This window comes from Bombina bombina, chromosome 4 (genome assembly GCF_027579735.1).
Source record: "Bombina bombina isolate aBomBom1 chromosome 4, aBomBom1.pri, whole genome shotgun sequence".
NCBI lineage: Eukaryota > Metazoa > Chordata > Amphibia > Anura > Bombinatoridae > Bombina > Bombina bombina.
The window spans coordinates 172523920-172546474 of record NC_069502.1 but is presented as its reverse complement, the minus strand read 5'-3'; the positions used below and the strand labels follow the sequence as shown (position 1 = coordinate 172546474).

Genomic DNA, 22555 nt, shown 5'->3' with positions numbered 1-22555 from the left:
TGTCCTGAGGTAGGAAAGATCCCTTTCCACCCATAATCTCTGAAATGATTTCCGCCAGACCAGGCCCAAACAGAGTTGTACCCTTATAAAGGTAAAGCTAAAAGCTTGGCCTTTGAAGAAACATCAGCCAACCAAGAATTTAACCACAGAGCTCAACGAGCTAGGACAGTGAAGCTAGACAACTTAGCTCCTAGTCTAATTAGCTACATGTTGGTACCGCAGATACAAGTATTGGCTAATTTAAGAGCCTTAATCCTATTCTCCTCCGATATCAAATCGGACAGGGCATCGAAAAGAGAAAAAGGAAATGATTCCTGAGAAAATACATATAGTATGCATAGCAGACAAAGCATAGGAAAATCTAAAGAGCAAGAACCAAGAGAGGCCTGAATTTAGGACCTTCAATCAAACTTACACGCTATAGCGTAGACCCAGATCTAAAAAAATTCCCTGCCCCTTTTTTTTTTTAAATTGCACCCGTATAGGTAAGCAAAGCAAGAGCTCTCAGCTATTAAACAGCCTACTTAACCACCAAGCTATTTCGGCAGTAATACGAAAAAAACAACTTACATTTAATATGTAAAAATAGACGAGGAATAAGCAGAGATACTGCTTATAACACAAATCCAGGAAAAAGATTTTACAGTAGCAAGTAAGGGATATGCAAGAAAAAGAAATAATCCCCAAATATACCCTTAATCTGCCCAGCAGGCAAAGAATAAAATAAGCGAGTGAAACTTAAAAATGTATCTAAAACTATGCTACTGAAAAAGGGCGTAGGGATAATATGTTAAAAGCAATAGTTCCTAAAACACCCCCCCCAAAGAATGCTAGAGGATGAGCCCTTAATAAACCCTTGAATATATATAATATATATAGCAGACAAAATAAACAATATCCAGAATATAAGATTAAATAAACTAGATAAAAAACAGGGCCGGATTGGCCAGCAGGGATTTTTCACGGTGGGCCGCATAAACTGGGGCCGGCATGACACACTTCAAGGCTTCAGTGTTCCTTCAAACTGTTTATTGAAGCCAGTGAGACAGTCACGCTTTCATGTCTGCTGCACATTGAGGCCGGTACAGTCAGTCACAGAGAAGAGGGTGATTTTTTATCTATCAGCCTACAGACATTTTCTATTGCAAATTGCAATGCAGAGAGAGCAGCCGTAAAACATTTTTAGCTTCTCTGCTATTCCGTATGGGAAGTGGGAGGGAGGGTTAAAGGCTAATAAGTGCCTGCACGTGGTATGCAGGGAAACCGGAGGGAGACTGAAGAGCAGAGCACAGTAATAAAGATAACGATCTTCCCCTCTAGAGTGACTTCTGACAATCTGTTTTAGAGCTGGACTAAAAATAAGGTAACCCTTCGCTGGACATATTATACAGGCTGTGGCTGTGTAGTGTTTAAATCTGTTATTTGTAACATTTTACTGGGGTTTTAACCTACCTGCACACTTATTCTGAAGGAACTTAAATTAATCCTTTTAATACTATGATTTTGTCATAATTTTATTTTTACTTTATTGCTTAAGCTTCTTCCAGACCAGGTCCATTGAAATAAATAAGTTCACTGTCCAAAGGGGTCCTGGCATTTCTTTGGAGTCTGATGTATATATATATATATATATATATATATATATATATATATATATATATATATATATATATATATATATATATATATATATATGTGTGTGTGTGTGTGTGTATATATATATATATGTATATATATATATGTGTATATATATACATATATATATATATATATATATATACATATATATATATATACATATATATATATATATATATATATATATATATATATATATATATATATATATATACACACACACATACAGACATACAGTATATGTATATATATAAAAATGTGTGTGCGTGTGTGTGCGATGAAATATAGGGCTGGTCTTTAATTTTTTCCAGGGCTGCTTTTTATTCCCAATCCGGCCCTGATAAAAAACATAATTTATGCTTACCTGATAAATTTATTTCTCTTGTGATGTATCGAGTCCACGGATTCATCCTTACTTGTGGGATATTCTCCTCCCCTACAGGAAGTGGCAGAGAGAGCACCCACAGCAGAGCTGCCTATATAGCTCCCCCCTTAGCTCTACCCCCCAGTCATTCGACCAAAGGCTAGGAAGAAAAAGGAGAAACTATAGGGTGCAGTGGTGACTGAAAGTTTAAAAATAAAAATATATATAGATGCCTGTCTTAATAAACAGGGCGGGCCGTGGACTCGATACATCACAAGAGAAATAAATTTATCAGGTAAGCATAAATTATGTTTTCTCTTGTAAGATGTATCAAGTCCACGGATTCATCCTTACTTGTGGGATACCAATACCAAAGTTTTAGGACACGGATGAAGGGAGGGACAAGACAGGGACCTTCAACGGATGGCACCACTGCTTGTAGAACCTTTCTCCCAAAAATAGCCTCCGAAGAAGCAAAAGTATCAAATTTGGAAAATTTGGAAAAAGTATGAAACGAAGACCAAGTCGCCGCATTACAAATCTGTTTAACAGAAGCCTCATTTTTAAAAGCCATGTGGAAGCCACAGCTCTAGTAGAATGAGCAGTAATTCTTTCAGGAGACTGTTGGCCAGCAGTCTCATAAGCCAAACGGATGATGCTTTTCAGCCAAAAGGAAAGAGAGGTAGCCGTAGCCTTCTGACCTCTCCGCTTACCAGAATAAACAACAAACAATGAAGATGTTTGACGGAAATCTTTAGTTGCTTGTAAGTAGAACTTTAAAGCACGAACCACATCCAGATTGTGCAACAGACATTCCTTCTTTGAAGAAGGATTAGGACACAGTGAAGGAACAACAATCTCTTGATTGATATTCTTATAAGAAACAACCTTAGGAAGAAACCCAAATTTGGTACGCAAAACCACCTTATCTGCATGAAAAATAAGATAAGGGGAATCACACTGTAAAGCATATAGCATATAGAGCCGAAGAGATAGCTACTAAAAACAAAACTTTTCAAGATAGAAGCTTAAGATTCATGGAATGCATAGGTTCAAACGGAACACCTTGAAGAACTTTAAGAACTAAATTTAGGCTCCATGGCGGAGCAACAGGTTTAAATACAGGCTGATTCTGACCAAAGCCTGACTAAATGCTCGAATGTCTGGGACATCTGCCAGACGTTTGTGTAGAAGAATAGACAAAGCAGATATTTGTCCTTATAAGGAACTAGCTGATAATCCCTTCTCCAAACCTTCTTGGAGAAAAGACAATATTCTAGGAATCCTAATCTTACTCCACGAGTAACCTTTGGATTCACACCAATAAAGATATTTGCGCCAAATCTTATGAAAGATCTTCCTGGTGACAGGCTTTCTAGCCTGAATCAGGGTATCAATGACCGACTCAGAGAAACCACGCTTTGATAGAATCAGGCGTTCAATCTCCAAGCAGTCAGACGCAGAGAAATTAGATTTGGATGCGTGAACAGACCTTGGATTAGAAGGTCCTGCCTCATTGGCAGAGTCCATGGTAGAACCGAGGACATGTCCACTAGGTCTGCATACCAAGTCCTGCGTGGCCACGCAGGTGCTATCAGAATCACCAAAGCTCTCTCCTGCTTTATTCGTGCAACCAGACGTAGAAGGAGAGGAAATACATAGGCCATATTGAAGGACCAAGGCACTGCTAGAGCATCTATCAGTACCGCCTTGGGACCCCGGGACCTGGACCCGTAACGAGAAAGTTTGGCATTCTGACGGGACGCCATCAGATCCAATTCGGGTGTGCCCCATAGCTGAATCAGCTGGGCAAATACCTCCGGATGGAGTTCTGACTCCCCCAGATGAAAATGATCCTCTGCCCATCGGATTATTTTGGTTACCTCCATCATCGCTAGAGAACTCCTTGTTCCTCCTTGATGATTGATATAAGCTACAGTCGTGATGTTGTCTGACTGAAACCTGATGAATTTGGCCGCAGCAAGCTGAAGCCTCGCCTGAAGCGCATTGAATATCGCTCTCAGTTCTAGAATATTTATCGGGAGAAGAGATTCCTCCCGAGACCATAAGCCCTGTGCTGGTATCTGTCGTTACAATGAGCCACTCTGGCCTGAGGAAACACATTCCCTGAGACAGGTGGTCCTGAGACAACCACCAGAGAAGAGAATCTCTGGTCTCCTGGTCCAGATGCAGCTGAGGAGACAAATCTGCATAATCCCCATTCCACTGTTTGAGCATGCATAGATGTAGTGGTCTGAGGTGTAGGCGGGCAAAAGGAACTATGTCCATTGCCGCTACCATGATTCCGATTACCTCCATATACTGAGCCACTGATGGCCGAGGAATGGAATGAATAGCTCGGCAAGTGGTTAAGAGCTTTGATTTTCTGACCGCCATCAGAAATATTTTCATTTCTCCCTAGGAAGGAAACTCTTATAAGAGGGAAGAGAGAACTCTTTTTTATGTTCACCGTCCACCCGTGAGATCTCAGAAAAGCCAACGCAATGTCTGTGTGAGACTTGGATAGCTGGAAAGTTGACGCCTGAAATAAGATGTCATCTAGATAAGGCGCCACTGCTATGCCCCGTGGTCGTAGAACCGCCAGAAGGGACCCTAGCACCCTTGTGAAAATTCTGTGAATAGGGATGTGTAGATACGCATCCTTTACGTCCACGGTGGTCATATATTGACCCTCCTGGATCAGAGGTAGAATAGACCGAATAGGCTCCATCTTCAATGATGGAACTTTGAGGAACTTGTTTAGAATGTTGAGATCCAAGATTGATCTGAAAGTTCCCTCTTTTTTGGAAACCACAAACAGGTTTGAGTAAAAACCTAGCCCCTGTTCCTCTTTTGGGACTGGGCGGATCACCCCCATGGTATGTAGGTCTTCTATATAGCGTAAGAACGCCTCTCTCTTTGTCTGTTTACAGACAATCAAAAAATGTGAAAAGTCCCCCTTGGAAGAGAGCCTTTGAATTCCAGAAAATATCCCTGGGACACAATTTCTAAAACCCAGGGATCGTGAACATCTCTTGCCCAAGCCTGAGCGAAGAGAGAGAGTCTGCCCCCTACTAGATCCGGTCCTAGATCGGGGGCTACCCCTTCATGCTGTCTTAGAGGCAGCTGCCGGCTTCTTGGCCTGTTTACCCTTGTTCCAAGCCTGGTTAGGTCTCCAGACTGACTTGGATTGGGCAAAATTCCCCTCTTGCTTTGCAGCAGAGGAAGCTGAAGCGGGGCCACTCTTGAAATTCCAAAAGGAACGAAAATTATTTTGCTTGGTCCTCATCTTATTTAATCTATCCTGAGGGAGGGCATGACCTTTCCCTCCAGTGATGTCTGAAATAATCTCTTTCAGTTCAGGCCCGAATAGGGACTTTCCTTTGAAAGGGATGTACAAAAGTTTAGTTTTAGATGACACATCAGCAGACCAGGATTTAAGCCATAACGCCCTGCATGCTAAAATGGCAAAACCTGAATTCTTTGCCGCTAATTTAGCCAGTTGAAAAGTGGCATCTGTAATAAAAGAATTAGCCAATTTAAGGGCCTTAATTCTGTCCAAAATTTCTTCTAATGGAGTCTCCATCTGAATAGCCTCTTCTAGAGCCTCAAACCAGAAAGCAGCTGCAGTAGTTGCAGGAACAATGCACGCAATAGGTTGAAGAAGAAAACCTTGATGAACAAAAATTTTCTTCAGGAGACCCTCTAATTTTTTATCCACAGGATCTTTGAAAGCACAACTGACTTCAATAGGTATAGTTGTACGCTTAGAGTAGAAATAGCTCCCTCCACCTTAGGAACTGTCTGCCACGAGTCCCGCATGGTGTCAGATATGGGAAACATTTTCTTAAAAACAGGAGGGGGGATGAACGGAATACCTGGTCTATCCCACTCCTTAGCAATACTATTCACAATCCTCTTAGGGACTGGAAACAAAAAACATCAGTGTAAACAGGAACGTCTAAGTATTTATCCATCTTACACAATTTCTCTGGGACCACTATAGTGTCACAATCATCTAGAGCCGCCAATACCTCCCTGAGCAATAAGCGGAGGTGTTCAAGCTTAAATTTAAAGGCCGTCATATCAGAATCTGTCTGAGGAAGCGTCTTTCTCCCTCAGATAACAAATCCCTCACCCCTACCTCAGAGCATTGTGAGGGCATATCAGATACGGCTACTAAAGCGTCAGACTGCTCAGCATTTTTCCTTAACCCAGAGCTATCCCGCTTTCCTTGAAAACCAGGCAGTCAGGATAAAACCTCTGTGAGGGTTGTATTAATAACTGTGGCCATTTTTTGTAAAATAAATGAATTTAACGCACTAGAAGTACTTGGCGTCACTTGTGTGGGCGTTACTGGTTCTGACACTTGGGGAGAGCTAGATGCTAAACCCTCATTTACTTCTGACTGAGAATCATCTATTGCTCTATTTTTAAGTGCTAATATATGTTCTTTATAGTTTATGGACATATCAGTACAATTGGACACATTCTAAGAGGGGGTACCACAATGGCTTCCAAACATATTGAACAAGGATTTTCCTTGGTGTCAGACATGTTAAACAGGCTAGTAATGTAACAAGCAAGCTTGGAAAACACTGTAAACAAAGTAAATAACACTTAGAAATAAAACGGTACTGTGCCTTTAAGAGAAAAAAAGCTGCACAAATTCTGCAAAACACTGTAAAAAAGCAGTAAACATAACGAAATTTTTACAGTAGTATCATATAGCCTTAGTAACTTTGCACAGCTATGCAAATAAACAATTAACCCCTTAATGGCAAAACCGGATTGAAAAAACATCAAAACCAGTAAAAAAGACATTCAGCACTTTGCCACAGTTCTGCTGTGGCTCCTACCTGCCCTTCAGAACAATTTGTGGGGGGAAAAAACTTCTTTAACAGCCCTCAAACACGGCAGGAACCTCTGGAGAAGCAGTTAGAAGTCTCAGAGGAGGCACGAAAATAGGCCCCTCCCACCTCACTCAATGTTTTGAAGCCTAACAGACAAACACTAGAGTGTCTCTTAATTAACCATATGGGTTAGAAAACTCAAAAACAAGTCACAATGACCCCTTTAGTCCCTTCAAAAAAACGTTATAATTGCATCATTTACTGAATAAACAAAAACGTTTTTACCAAACAGTGTCACCAGTAACTAATGAGCCCTTCATGCAAGCTGAAATTCCTATCCAAGTGTCTGAATACAGCTTACCCTTCCCTCATGGGGATATTGCCAGCCTTTTCTAGAAATAACAGTCTGTCTAGAAAAAAATAGACTGAACATACCTTAATGCAGTTTAGCCTGCAAACTGTTCCCCTAACTGACGTTTTCCTGTACTCACAAATTTCAAAAAACTCCAGCCACCATGATAGTTAAAAGACCTTTATTTTCTTATCCTGGGTCCCAACATACAACGTTTCAAGCCAATATGGTACATGACTAAGAGCCATATTGGCTTGAAACGTTGTATGTTGGGACCCAGGATAAGAAAATAAAGGTCTTTTAACTATCATGGTGGCTGGAGTTTTTTGAAATTTGTGATTGTGCTGAGGACTTGGCAAGTCTGTTGCTCCGTGCCCCACAAGAGAAGATTTAGGTGTGCTGTTTTCCACTTTTTTGAGTTTTCCTGTACTCTTCAGCCCTTGTGAGAACAGCAGTGGATCTTAGTTACAAAATGCTAAGATCATCATCCTCCTTGCAGAAATCTTCATCCCTTTCCTGCCAGAGAGTAAATAGTACACACCGGTACCATTTAAAATAAACTTTTGCTTGAGAAAATAAAAACCTAACATTTTTGTCACCACACTCCTCTTTGCCCTTCCTAGCAGTTAAGCAGGCAGAGAGAATGACTGAGGGGTGGAGCTAAGGGGGGAGCTATATAGGCAGCTCTGCTGTGGGTGCTCTCTCTGCCACTTCCTGTAGGGGAGGAGAATATCCCACAAGTAAGGATGAATCCGTGGACTCGATACATCTTACAAGAGAAAAACTTGTAAAGCCTGAGTCTGAGCACTAAAAGTCCCGTTGGTAGGCTAAAAAGCAGCACAAACCTTTGTCACTGATTATCAGTAGTGAGCCCTGTAACAAAATAGCCCAAACCTGTGGATATAATTACAAAACATACACACTCTTCCTGAGGGTAGCAGGTCCCACCAGGTCCCTGACTTCCCAGTCCTTCCTCCTTCATGTTCTGTGATAAATAATAAGGACTTACCCTCCAGAGCCTTCTGCTGTGGGGCATTGCAGCAGCTGCAGGTCTGTCAGACTCATCAGGGCCGCTGACAGGGAACTGAATGTAAAAGAAACAACAGAGTAACCAACCCTGGCTTACTATAAAAGGGGTAGCAATAATGTTAGAAATAAAGCAAAGACAACCTTGCCGCTTTCTAACTGCTAACAGCCACCATTACTCTTACTAAAGAGATTGACATGGACACAGCTAGACCCCAATCCTTGCTTGAAGGGAAAAGTACCCATAAAAGGATTAAATATCTTCAGACACCGTCTTCGCACAGCCTCCATTGACAGAGGCAAAGAGAATGACTGGGGATTATGGGTAAGGGAAGTTACACTTAACAGCTTTGCTGGGGTGCTCTTTGCCCCCTCCTGCTGGCCAGGAGTTGAATATCCCACTAGTAATTGTAATGACGTTGTGGAATCTCCATGCCATAGAAAAGAAATTAGGTTTAAGATTGTATGCTCTAATGGGAAAATAGGGTTTCATGTTCTTTTAAAAGACACTCATATATTACTGTGTGTTTAACCCATTAGTTAAAAACCCCCCACAGGCGATGATGTACTTCAGCAACGTGCTCTAAATAGGGATGCAGATGAAAAATGAAGCACATGCATGTATGCTGCGTCTGTCTTGCTAACTGACTTCAACCTTATTTAGGGTGGTGTATAATCACAACTTGATTTTCAGATTAAAGGATTACTAACCCCCCCACGAACTGACCACATATATTATACCATACCTAAACAAAACATAATGTACCTACTTTTTGAATAAAACAATGCTGCATATCGTTCTAAAATAGGTTTAATTTTTGGCGATGTCAAAACATCCAACCCCCAAATAAGGGCCGTACATGCTCTAAATAAATGTCCAATCGTATCTAGATTTAATCAATAAATTATGTGAAGATTTTGTCACCCTGCGCAAGTGCATTTAGTTAGTTTAATTTGCGCATGTGCAATTGCTCTCCCTGGTGCCGAAATTACCCACAAAGTAATAAAAAATATATGCGCATTTGAGTGGCTCTCCTACTCTCGGCAGAGACATCCATTGAGTGACGTCTTCAAGGACGGGGATAGGGCTTGCGCATGCGCATTGCGGCTAAGTGCTACCATATTTCAACTGGGGTTGTCAGCCCGGAATGGACAACCTGCAATGGTACCCACGGAGTGGGTTTGGAAACCATTGAAAAATAAAAATTTAAATTGCGGCTAAAAGATAGATGTTTAAAAATAGAAGTGCATTAGAAAAAAATTGTTTCTAAACGTTTAAAACGATTTTTGTTAACTTTGTTTTTGCTTACAGTGTCCCTTTAAGCCCAAGCAAACGGTAAATGGATCTTCTTGTTAAATAAAAGGCGGTAATGAAAGAGGATTTCATTTATACATTAACCTATAATGTTAAAGTGCAGGAGGTCAACGTATATAGAATATAATTTAAGAATACGAATTGGAGAATAATCATATGCTTTTTGTTATCAATGACTTGTTTATATACATCACTATTTTTGCACCACTTTTTCTTTCATGTAATTGGCAAGAGTCCATGAGCTAGTGACGTATGGGATATTACAATCCTACCAGGAGGGGCAAAGTTTCCCAAACCTCAAAATGCCTATAAATACACCCCTCACCACACCCACAATTCAGTTTTACAAACTTTGCCTCCTATGGAGGTGGTGAAGTAAGTTTGTGCTAAGATTTCTACGTTGATATGCGCTTCTCAGCATTGTTGAAGCCCGATTCCTCTCAGTGTACAGCGAATGTCAGAGGGACGTGAAGGGAGTATCACTTATTGAATACGATGATTTCCCTAACGGGAGTCTTTTTCATAGGTTCTCTGTTATCGGTCGTAGAGATTCATCTCCAACCTCCCTTTTCAGATCGACAATATACTCTCAATTTACCATTACCTCTACTAATAACTGTTTTAGTACTGGTTTGGCTATCTGCTATTTGTGGATGGGTGTCTTTTGGTAAGTATGTTTTTTATTACATAAGACACCTTAGCTATGGTTTGGCACTTTATGCATTTATATAAAGTTCTAAATATATGTATTGTACTTATATTTACCATGAGTCAGGTTCATGTATTTCCTTCTGCAGACTGTCAGTTTCATATTTGGGGAATATAAACATTTTTTAAAAGAAATGTATTTCTTACCTGGGGTTTAGTCTTTTTTTCAATTGACTACTTATTGCAAATTGCGGGCGGTATTAGGCCCGCGGGTGCGTCAAATGCGACACTTTATTGCGTCATTCATGGCGGGAAATTATTTTTGGCACAAAAAAAATACGTCTATGACGCAACTTTGTCATTTCCGGCGTCATACTTGACGCCGAGACCTTTCACACGGCTGCGTCATTAGTGACGTGAGTGTGTCGTTTCCGGTTATTTTTTACATGCAGATAGTGTATCCATCAGTAATAGTACATCGCCAGTTGCAGTTCCTTCAACTTCTAATGTGCATAATATACCTGTAAATTTTAAAGAATTTGTTTCTGATTCTATCCTGAAGGCTTTGTCTGCATTTCCACCTTCTAATAAATGTAAAAGGTCTTTTAAAACTTCTTATTTAGTTGATGAAATTTCAAATGACCAACAACATAATAATTTATCCTCTTCTGATGAGGATCTATCTGATACAGAAGATCCTTCCTCAGACATTGACACTGAAAAATCTACTTATTTATTTAAAATAGAGTATATGTTAATTACTTTGGATATTGAGGTAACCAGTCCTCTTGACGTTCAGTCTAATAAACGTTTAAATGCTGTTTTTAAACCTCCTGTGGTTTCTCCAGGGGTTTTTCCTATTCCTGAGGCTATTTCTGATATGATTTCTAAGGAATGGAATAAGCCAGGTACTTCTTTTATTCCTTCTTCAAGGTTTAAAAAATTGTATCCTTTACCAGGAAAATCTATAGAGTTTTGGGAAAAAATCCCCAAAGTTGATGGGGCTATTTCTACTCTTGCTAAACGTACCACTATTCCTATGGAAGATAGTACTTCCTTTAAGGATCCTTTATATAGGAAGCTTGAATCTTATCTAAGGAAGGCCTATTTATATTCAGGTCATCTTCTCAGACCTGCAATTTCTTTGGCTGATGTTGCGGCTGCATCAACTTTCTGGTTGGAGAATTTAGCGCAACAGGATTTGGATTCTGACTTATCTAGCATTATTCGCTTACTGCAATATGCTAATCATTTTATTTGTGATGCTATTTTTGATATTATCAAAATTGATGTTAGATCCATGTCTTTAGCTATATTAGCTAGAAGAGCTTTGTGGCTTAAATCTTGGAATGCTGATATGACATCTAAATCTAGATTACTATCTCTTTCTTTCCAAGGTAATAATTTATTTGGTTCTCAGTTGGATTCTATTATTTCAACTGTCACTGGGGGAAAGGGAGTTTTTCTGCCTCATGATAAAAAACCTAAGGCTTCTAACCGTTTTCGTTCCTTTCGTCAGAATAAGGAACAAAAACTCAATCCTCCCCCCAAGGAATCTGTTTCCAATTGGAAGCCTTCCTCAAATTGGAATAAATCCAAGTCATTTAGGAAACCAAAGTCAGCCCCTAAGTCCGCATGAAGGTGTGGCCCTCATTCCAGCTCAGCTGGAAGGGGGCAGATTAAGGTTTTTCAAGGATTTTTGGATAAAATCTGTCCAAAATCAATGGATTCAGAGCATTGTCTCTCAAGGGTATCGAATAGGATTAAGAGTAAGACCTCCTGTGAGAAGATTTTTTCTCTCACGTATCCCAGCAAATCCAGTAAAAGCTCAGGCTTTCCTGAAGTGTGTTTCAGACCTGGAGTCTTCAGGGGTAATCATGCCAGTTCCTCTTCTGGAACAAGGTTTGGGGTTTTATTCAAATCTATTCATTGTCCCAAAGAAGGAAAATTTATTCAGACCAGTTCTGGATCTGAAAATTTTGAATCGTTATGTAAGAGAACCAACTTTCAAGATGGTGACTATAAGGACTATTCTGCCTTTTGTTCAGCGAGGACATTATATGTCCAAAATAGACTTGCAGGATGCATACCTTCATATTCCGATTTATCCAGAACATTATCAGTTTCTGAGATTCTCTTTTCTAGACAAGCATTACCAATTTGTTGCTCAACCATTTGGCCTAGCAACAGCTCCAAGAATCTTTTCAAAGGTTCTGGGTGCCCTACTCTCTGTAATCAGAGAACAGGGTATTGCGGCGTTTCCTTATTTGGACGATATCTTGGTACTAGCTCAGTCTTTACGTACTGCAGAATCTCACACAAATCAACTAGTGTTGTTTCTTCGGAAACATGGTTGGAGGATCAATTTACCAAAAAGTTTCTTGATTCCTCAGACAAGGGTCACCTTTTTAGGCTTCCAGATAGATTCAGTGTCCATGACTCTGTCTCTAACAGACAAGAGACGTTTAAAATTGGTTGCAGCCTGCCAGCACCTTCAGTCTCAGTCATTCCCTTCAGTGGCTATGTGCATGGAAGTTTTAGGTCTCATGACTGCAGCATCGGACGCAATCCCCTTTGCTCGTTATCACATGAGACCTCTACAGCTTTGTATGCTGAATTAATGGTGCAGGGATTATACAAAGATATCACAATTAATATCCTTAAATCCCAATGTAAGACACTCTCTGACATGGTGGATAGATCACCATCGTTTAGTTCAAGGGGCTTCTTTTGTTCGGCCAACCTGGACTGTGATCACAACAGGTGCGAGTCTTTCAGGTTGGGGAGCTGTTTGGGGATCTCTGACAGCACAAGGGGTTTGGAAATCTCAAGAGGCGAGATTACCAATAAATATTTTAGAACTCTCAGAGCTATTCTCAGAGCTCTTCAGTTTTGGCCTCTGTTAAAGAGAGAACCGTTCATTTGTTTTCAGACAGACAATATCACAACAGTGGCATATGTCAATCATCAGGGTGGGACTCACAGTCCCCAAGCTATAAAGAAGTATCTTGGATACTTGCTTGGGTGGAATCCAGCTCCTGTCTAATCTCTGCGGCGCATATCCCAGGTGTAGACAATTGGGAGGCGGATTATCTCAGCCGCCAGACTTTACATCCAGGGGAGTGGTCTCTCCATCCAGATGTTTTTTCTCAGATTGTTCAGATGTGGGGTCTTTCAGAGATAGATCTCAAACAAGAAACTTCCCAGATACCTGTCCAGGTATGTTCTGGCAGAAGCAGTGGATGCGCTGACACTTCCTTGGTGTTATCATCCTGATTACATTTTCCCGCCTCTAGTTCTCCTTCCAAGAGTGATCTCCAAAATCATCATGGAACAATCATGTGTGTTGCTGGTGGCGCCAGCATGGCCACACAGGTTTTGGTATGCGGATCTGGTTCGGATGTCCAGTTGCCCGCCTTGGCCACTTCCGTTACAGCCAGACCTTCTATCTCAAGGTCCGTTTTTCCATCAAGATCTCAAATCATTAAATTTGAAGGTATGGAAACTGAACGCTTAGTACTAAGTCATAGAGGTTTCTCTGACTCAGTGATTAATACTATGTTACAAGCTTGTAAATCTGTCTATAGAAATATTAATTATAGAGTTTGGAAGACTTAATTTCATGGTGTTCTTCTCATAAATTCTCCTGGCATTCTTTTAGAATTCCTAGAATTTTACAGTTTCTTCAGGATGGTTTGGATAAGGGTTTGTCTGCAAGTTCCTTGAAAGGACAAATCTCCGCTCTTTCCGTTTTTATTTCACAGAAAGATTGCTATACTTCCTGATTTACACTGTTTTGTTCAAATTAAGCCTGTCATTAAATCAATTTCTCCTCCTTGGAGTCTTAATTTGGTTCTGAAGACTTTACAGGCTCCTCCATTTGAACCTATGCATTCTTTGGACATTAAACTACTTTCTTGAAAAGTGTTGTTCCTTTTGGCAATCTCTTCTGCTATAAGAGTTTCTGAGCTATCTGCTCTTTCTTGTGAGTATCCTTTTCTGATTTTTCATCAGGATAAGGCAGTTTTTCGGACTTCTTTTCAATTTTTATTTAAGGTTGTGAATTCTAACAACAATAATAGAGAAATTGTTGTCCCTTCCTTGTGTCCTAATCCTAAGAATTCTTTGGAAAGATCCTTACATTCCTTGGATGTGGTAAGAGCTTTGAAATATTATGTGGAAGCTACTAAAGATTTCAGGAAGACTTCTAGTCTATTTGTTTTATTTTCTGGTCCTAGGAAAGGTCAGAAGGCTTCTGCTATTACCTTAGCTTCTTGGTTAAAACTTTTGATTCATCAAGCTTATTTGGAGTCGGGTGAGGCCCCGCCTCAGAGGATTACAGCTCATTCTACTAGATCAGTCTCCACTTCGTGGGCTTTTAAGAATGAAGCTTCAGTTGATCAGATTTGCAAAGCGGCAACTTGGTCCTCTTTGCATACATTTACTAAATTCTACCGTTTTGATGTATTGATAATTGTGCTTTATACAAAAAAATCATAACCACCATAAAAAAGGGGTGGGCCTCATGGACTCTTGCCAATATGAAAGAAATGAATTTATCAGGTAAATTCTTACATAAATTATGTTTTCTTTCATGTAATTGGCAAGAGTCCATGAGGCCCACCCCTTTTTTATGGTGGTTATGATTTTTTGTATAAAGCACAATTATTTCCAAATTTCCTTTGTTGATGCTTTCTACTCCTTTCTTTATCACCCCACTGCTTGGCTATTCGTTAAACTGAATTGTGGGTGTGGTGAGGGGTGTATTTATAGGCATTTTGAGGTTTGGGAAACTTTGCCCCTCCTGGTAGGATTGTATATCCCATACGTCACTAGCTCATGGACTCTTGCCAATATGAAAGAAATGAATTTATCAGGTAAGTTCTTACATAAATTATGTTTTTTCTTTTTTTAAATTTATTTTATTTGTATTTTTGGCAAATAAAAGCAGTTTGTTTATAAATCCATCTGCGCTGTTTTTCAGTTACACTACGCATGTTGCTATACCTTTGTAAGGATGGTTTTTCCATAATTCTTTGTACTGGTCAATCCGGTGTTTAAATAGATAGACTTTTTGGCAATCTCACTGTCATAAGCTGTTGGTAGGGAAAAAATAAATACATAATTAAACCAATTTAAAAAAAAATAAAAAATAATACAGCAGGAACATATTGGGAAAACACAGTTGTATGTGCACCATGCACACTACGTGGAGATTTGTTGGCATTTTTAAATCTAGTTTTGAAGATCAAGTCATGGTGTTTCTCTAATCAGACAGCACAGCAGTAGATCATGTGGCTGTGAGTTTGCAGCATTAAGGATAAAAAAATTACCCGACTACTACTTAAAAATCTATATTTTTTTATCCACTCTGTTTTTGAGTATGATATATTAAAGAGACATAAACAATGTTCACATTTGCTAACCTTTAGGACAAATGCCTCCATGGGTGTTTGGTTTGTGAGAACCAACATACGCCAGTCCAAGAGTCCCCATGTCAAAGTCTTGGTATGTGAAGAGATGTGCCAGGCAGACATCAGAAGCCCTCTCAGATATATCATAGCTGAATTGCTGAAAACAGGACAAGGTTGTTATCATGGGCAACTGACCAAAGGTAATTTGGCTAAAGTAATACATATGGTTAACAATTTGTTGATCTATTCCACTGGTTTTCGAACCTGTCCTCATGCCCCCCTAACAGGAAGGAATTTCATACTATCTGAACTGGAGCACAGGTGAAATAATCAGCTGATTAGTAAACTTAAATGAAGGTAAACTTTCACGAATGAGTGCCCGTTTTTTAAAAATACTATTAAAAACAGGGGCACTTTCATTCATGAAAGTTTACATTTCAGCGGTTTTGTTAAAATACCTTTTCTTCTTGCAAGCCGGAGCAGCGATTCCCCCGCACGCAGCTCGTCTCTTCTTGCGTCAGCAATGACAAATCCAGCTTCTACCAATCACGGCGTGGCCTCAGGCAATGTTTGCTCTGGGAAGAAACCCGTAATTGGAGGAAGCCGGATTCCTCATTGCTGAGGCAAGAACAGACAACCTGCGGAGGGGGAATCGTTGCTCTGACTTGCAAGAAGAAAAAGTATTTTAACAAAAACAGTAATATTTAATGAATGAAAGTGTCCTGTTTTTAATATTTTAAAAACGGGCACTCATTCGTTAAAATTTACCTTCACTTTAATTTACCTGCTCTCACCCAAGGAAATCCTGAAAATCTAGCCTGTTAGGGAGGCCTGAGGACAGGTTTGAAAAACATATTATGCTTACCAGATAATTTCCTTTCCTTCTGTATGAGGAGAGTCCACGGCTTCATTCCTTACTTGTGGGAAATACAGAATCTGGCCACCAGGAGGAGGTAAAGACACCCCAGCCAAAGGCTTAAATATCCCTCCCACTTCCCTCATATCCCAGTCATTCTGCCAAGGGAACAAGGAACAGTAGGAGAAATATCAGGGTATAAAGGGTGCCAGAAGAAATAAACAAAAATTTTGGTCCGCCCAACGGAGAACACGGGCGGGGGCGTGGACTCTCCTCATACAGAAGGAAAGAAAATTATCTGGTAAGCATAATTTATGTTTTCCTTCTTAATATGAGGACAGTCCACAGCTTCATTCCTTACTTCTGGGAAACATATACCCAAGCTCTAGAGGACACTGAATGAAAACGGGAGGATAAAAAGAGAGGCGGACCCTATTCTGAGGGCACCACAGCCTGCAAAACCTTTCTCCCAAAATCTTCAGATGTTGCCTACTAAAGTTTCCATTTTATATTTATACATATTAATTTCCCACATGGATTATTCTTACTACCTGTATGGAGTACCATGGATTCTTCACTTACGTCTGTTACACATGGATTATTCTTACTACCCGTAAGGAGTATCCTGGATTCTTCACTTACATCTGTTACACATGGATTATTCTTACTACCTGTAAGGAGTATCCTGGATTCTTCACTTACGTCTGTTACACATGGATTATTCTTACTACCTGTATGGAGTATCCTGGATTCTTCACTTACATCTGTTACACATGGATTATTCTTACTACCTGTAAGGAGTATCCTGGATTCTTCACTTACGTCTGTTACACATGAATTATTCTTACTACCTGTATGGAGTACCCTGGATTCTTCACTTACGTCTGTTACACATGGATTATTCTTACTACCTGTATGGAGTACCCTGGATTCCTCACTTACGTCTGTTACACATGGATTATTCTTACTACCTGTATGGAGTATCCTGAATTCCTCACTTATGTCTGTTACACATGGATTATTCTTACTACCTGTATGGAGTGCCCTGGATTCTTCACTTACGTCTGTTACACATGGATTATTCTTACTACCTGTATGGAGTACCCTGGATTCCTCACTTACGTCTGTTACACATGGATTATTCTTACTACCTGTATGGAGTATCCTGAATTCCTCACTTATGTCTGTTACACATGGATTATTCTTACTACCTGTATGGAGTGCCCTGGATTCTTCACTTACGTCTGTTACACATGGATTATTCTTACTACCCGTATAGAGCACCCTGGATTCTTCACTTACGTCTGTTACACATGGATTATTCTTACTACCTGTATGGAGTATCTTGAATTCCTCACTTACGTCTGTTACACATGGATTATTCTTACTACCCGTATGGAGCACCCTGGATTCCTCACGACTGTTATTGACCGCTCGCTCTCTCTGCAATATTTGTGTTATATACACCACACAGGTATCTAATGTCAGAAGTTATTACCCCTTTCCATGTTAAACAGTCATGCGTAGTGATATAAAGCCTTATCATAAAGCTAACATTATACTTCTTGCCAGTACCATCACTATTTTCACAAAATGTAAAGTTGCATTGCAAATAACTTGTGCTGAAAGTAAAGCTATTCCTACACACAATCCTACCTCCAGCAGTTGTTTCACATCCCATGCATCCTTGTTCTCATTTGGAAAACTTCTTCCCATGTTATAATGCTTTACTGCAGTATTCTCTGGCTCTTTGTGTACAATAATCTGAAAAACAGAAGATTTTTTTTTAAATATTGACAGGTTGATATCGTCTGTCCTACAATGATAAATACATTGACATTACCTGCTCATTGTAAACATGGATATCACAATGCTAACCCACATAGACACACCTAATATGTAATGCAGAAGGCATCTGTATAAAGCCAAAAGAAACCTGCAGATTATTAAACCTTAGAAACAGCTAAATGCGATTAATGTGTCTCTCTGCAATTGTCCTCAGGGCTCCCCTTTATTATTATTTCCTTAACGGGACATAAAAAAAGTTGGGATAGAGACAAAATAACAAAATTTATGCTTACCTGATGAATTCCTTTCTTTCCGGATATGGAGAGTCCACAACGTCATTCAATTACTAGTGGGGAATATCACTACTAGCCAGCAGGAGGAGGCAAAGAGCCACACAGCAAAGCTGTTAAATGTCACTCATAATCCCCAGTCATTCGACCGAAGGGAAATGGAAAAAGGAACAACACAAAGGTGTAGAGGTGCCTGAGGTTTAGTAAAAAATAACGGTCTAAATTAAGGGTGGAGTCGTGGACTCTCCATATCTGTAAAGAAAAATTTTTATCGGGTAAGCATACATTTTGTTTTCTTTCCTAAGATATGGAGAGTCCACAACGCCATTGAATTACTAGAGGACACGGAATGAACAGGGAGGGAGAACAAGACAGGCAAACCTAAACAGAAGGCACCACCGCTTGAAGAACCTTTCTCCCAATAGAAGCCTCAGCCGAGGCAAAAGTATCAAATTTGGAAAAAGTATGCAGAGAGGACCAAGTTGCCGACTTGCAAATCTGTTCCACAGAAGTATAATTTTTAATAGCCCAAGAAGATGAGACAGCCCTAGTAGAATGAGCTGTAATTCTCTCAGGAGGCTGCTGTCCAGCAGTCTCATAAGCAAAATGAATCATTCTTCTCAATCATAGGGAAAGGGAAGTAGCAGTAACCTTCTGACCCTTACGCTTTCCAGAGAAACAAAACAGAGCAGAGGACTGGCGAAAATCCTTAGTAGCCTGTAGGTAGAATTTAAGAGCACAAACAACATCCAAGTTGTGCAAAATACGTTCCTTATGGGAAGGAGAATTAGGACAGAGAGAAGAAACAACAATTTCCTGATTAATATTTCTATCCGAAACCACCTTAGGGAGAAACCCCAATTTAGTACGCAGGACCACCTTATCCGCATGAAAGATAAGGGAAGGATAATTATACTGCAAAGCCGAGAGTTCCGAAACTCTCAGAGCAGAAGAAATAGCAATAAGAAACAAAACTTTAAAAGATATCAATATCTAAAGAATGCATAGGCTCAAATGGAGCCTGATGCAAAACCTTAAGAACAAGGTTAAGGCTCCAAGGAGAAGCAACAGGTTTAAACACAGGCCTGATTCTGACCAGATCCTGACAAAAAGATTGAACATCTGGCACATCCGCAAGACTTATGTAAAAAGTAAATTTATGCTTACCTGATAAATTACTTTCTTTTACGATATGACGAGTCCACGGATTTCATCCTTACTTGTGGGATATTAACCTCCTGCTAACAGGAAGTGGCAAAGAGCACCACAGCAGAGCTGTATATATAGCCCCTCCCTTCCCCTCCAGTCATTCGGCCGAAGGTTACAGGAAGAGAAAAGGAAAGGCTAAAAAGGTGCAGAGGTGACTGAAGTTTACAAAAAAATAAAATAAATCTTTCTTAAAATAACAGGGTGGGCCGTGGACTCGTCATATCGTAAAAGAAATTAATTTATCAAGTAAGCATAAATTTACTTTTCTTTTACAAAGATATGACGAGTCCACGGATTTCATCCTTACTTGTGGGAAACCAATACCAAAGCAATAGGACACGGATGAAAGGGAGGGACAAGACAGGAACCTAAACGGAAGGCACCACTGCTTGAAGAACCTTTCTCCCAAAAATAGCCTCAGAAGAAGCAAAAGTATCAAATTTGTAAAATTTGTAAAAAGTATGAAGGGACGACCAAGTCGCAGCCTTACAAATCTGTTCAACAGATGCATCGTTTTTAAAAGCCCATGTGGAAGCCACAGCCCTAGTAGAATGAGCCGTAATTCTTTCAGGAGGCTGCTGTCCAGCAGTCTCATATGCCAGGCGAATGATACTTCTCAGCCAAAAAGAAAGAGAGGTAGCTGTAGCTTTCTGACCCCTGCGCTTTCCAGAATAAACAATGAATAATGAAGATGATTGACGGAAACCCTTAGTTGCCTGTAAGTATAACTTTAAGGCACGGACCACATCCAAATTATGCAACATACGCTCCTTCTTAGAAGAAGGGTTAGGACACAAGGAAGGAACAACAATTTCCTGATTAATATTCTTATTTGAAACAACCTTAGGAAGGAATCCAGGTTTGGTATGTAACACCACCTTATCAGAATGAAAAATAAGGTAAGGGGAATCACACTGTAGTGCTGAAAGCTCAGAAACTCTTTGAGCAGAAGAAATAGCAACTAAAAACAGAACTTTCCAAGATAACAATTTGATATCCATGGAATGCATAGGTTCAAACGGAACCCCTTGAAGAACTCGAAGAACTAAATTCAAACTCCAGGAAGGAGTAATGGGTCTATATACAGGCTTAATTCTAGATAGAGCCTGACAAAAAGACTGAACATCTGGCCTTTAAGGAACTCGCTGATAACCGTTTCTCCAATCCTTCTTGGAGAAAAGACAGAATCCTAGGAATCCTAACTTTACTCCATGAGTAACCCTTAAATTCACACCAATAGAGATATTTACGCCATATCTTATGATAGATCTTTCTAGTGACAGGCTTTCTGGCCTGTATCAAAGTATTGATGACCGAATCAGAGAATCCTCGCTTCAATAAAATCAAGCGTTAAATCTCCACGCAGTCAGCTGCAGAGAAATTAGATTTGGATGTTGGAAAGGACCTTGAATGAGAAGGTCCTGTCTCAATGGAAGTTTCCACGGTGGCAGAGAGGACATGTCCACTAGATCTGCATACCAAGTCCTGCGTGGCCACGCAGGCGCTATCAGGATCACCGATGCTCTCTCCTGTTTGATTCGAGCAATCACGCGTGGGAGGAGAGGAAACGGTGGAAACACATAAGCTAGGCTGAACAACCAAGGCACTGCCAAGGCATCTATCAGTTCGGCCTGAGGATCCCTTGACCGGGATCCGTATCTTGGAAGCTTGGCATTTTGTCGAGATGCCATCAAATCCAAATCTGAGAATCAATGAGGCAAATAACTCCGGGTGAAGTTCCAACTCCCCTGGATGAAAAGTCTCTCAACTTAAAAAATCAGATTCCCAGTTCTCTACTCCTGGGATGTAGATCGCTGACAGATGACAAGAGTGGGCCTCAGCCCAACGGATTATCTTGGATACTTCTATCATCGCTAAGGAACTCCTTGTTCCCCCCTGATGATTGATATATGCCACAGTCGTAATGTTGTCCGACTGGAATCTGATGAATTTGGCCGAAGCCAACTGAGGCCACGCCTGAAGCGCATTGAATATTGCTCTCAGTTCCAGAATATTGATTGGAAGAAGAGACTCCACTTGAGTCCAAACACCCTGAGCCTTCAGGGAGTTCCAAACTGCACCCCAGCCCAGAAGGCTGGCATCCGTTGTCATTATCACCCACGAGGGCCTGCGGAAACAAGTCCCTTGGGACAGATGATCCGGCGACAACCACCAAAGAAGAGAGTTCCTGGTCTCTTGATCCAGATTTATCTGAGGAGATAAGTCCGCATAATCCCCATTCCACTGTCCGAGCATGCACAGCTGCAGTGGTCTGAGATGAAAGCGAGCAAACGGAACTATGTCCATTGCCGCTACCATTAATCCAATTACCTCCATACACTGAGCCACTGATGGCCGAGGAATGGACTGAAGTGCTCGGGAAGTATTTAGAATCTTTGATTTTCTGACCTCCGTCAAAAATATTTTCATGGCTACCGAGTTTATCAGAGTTCCCAAGAAAGGAACCCTTGTCTGTGGGACAAGTGAACTCTTCTCTATGTTCACCTTCCAGCCGTGAGTTTTCAGAAAAAACACAGTGTCCGTGTGAGATTTTGTGAGATGATATGTTGACGCCTGAATCAGAATAACGTCCAGATAAGGCACCACCGCTATGCCTCGCGGTCTGAGAACCACCAAAAGAGACCCTAGAACCTTTGTGAAGATTCTGGGTGCTGTAGCCAACCCGAAGGGAAGAGCCACGAACTGATAATGTTTGTCCAAGAAGGCAAACCTTAGAAACTGATGATGATCCTTGTGGATTGGAATATAAAGGTAAGCATCCTTCAAGTCCACGGTAGTAAT

The 22555-nt window shown here is 40.4% G+C and overlaps 1 protein-coding gene across 2 annotated transcripts in view; it reads right to left on the bottom strand.

Moving 5' to 3' along the window:
* The window catches only part of ADAM17 (ADAM metallopeptidase domain 17), a 306921-nt gene that overhangs the window by 92304 nt on the left and 192062 nt on the right, over positions 1 to 22555 (bottom strand). For both annotated transcript variants that reach the window (XM_053709701.1, XM_053709702.1), the window contains 3 exons: positions 18123 to 18230; positions 15623 to 15767; positions 15204 to 15292 (listed from right to left, as the gene is read on the bottom strand). In XM_053709701.1, coding sequence (XP_053565676.1) covers positions 15204 to 15292; positions 15623 to 15767; positions 18123 to 18230 — 342 coding nt within the window. The remainder of the gene's footprint in view (positions 1 to 15203; positions 15293 to 15622; positions 15768 to 18122; positions 18231 to 22555) is intronic.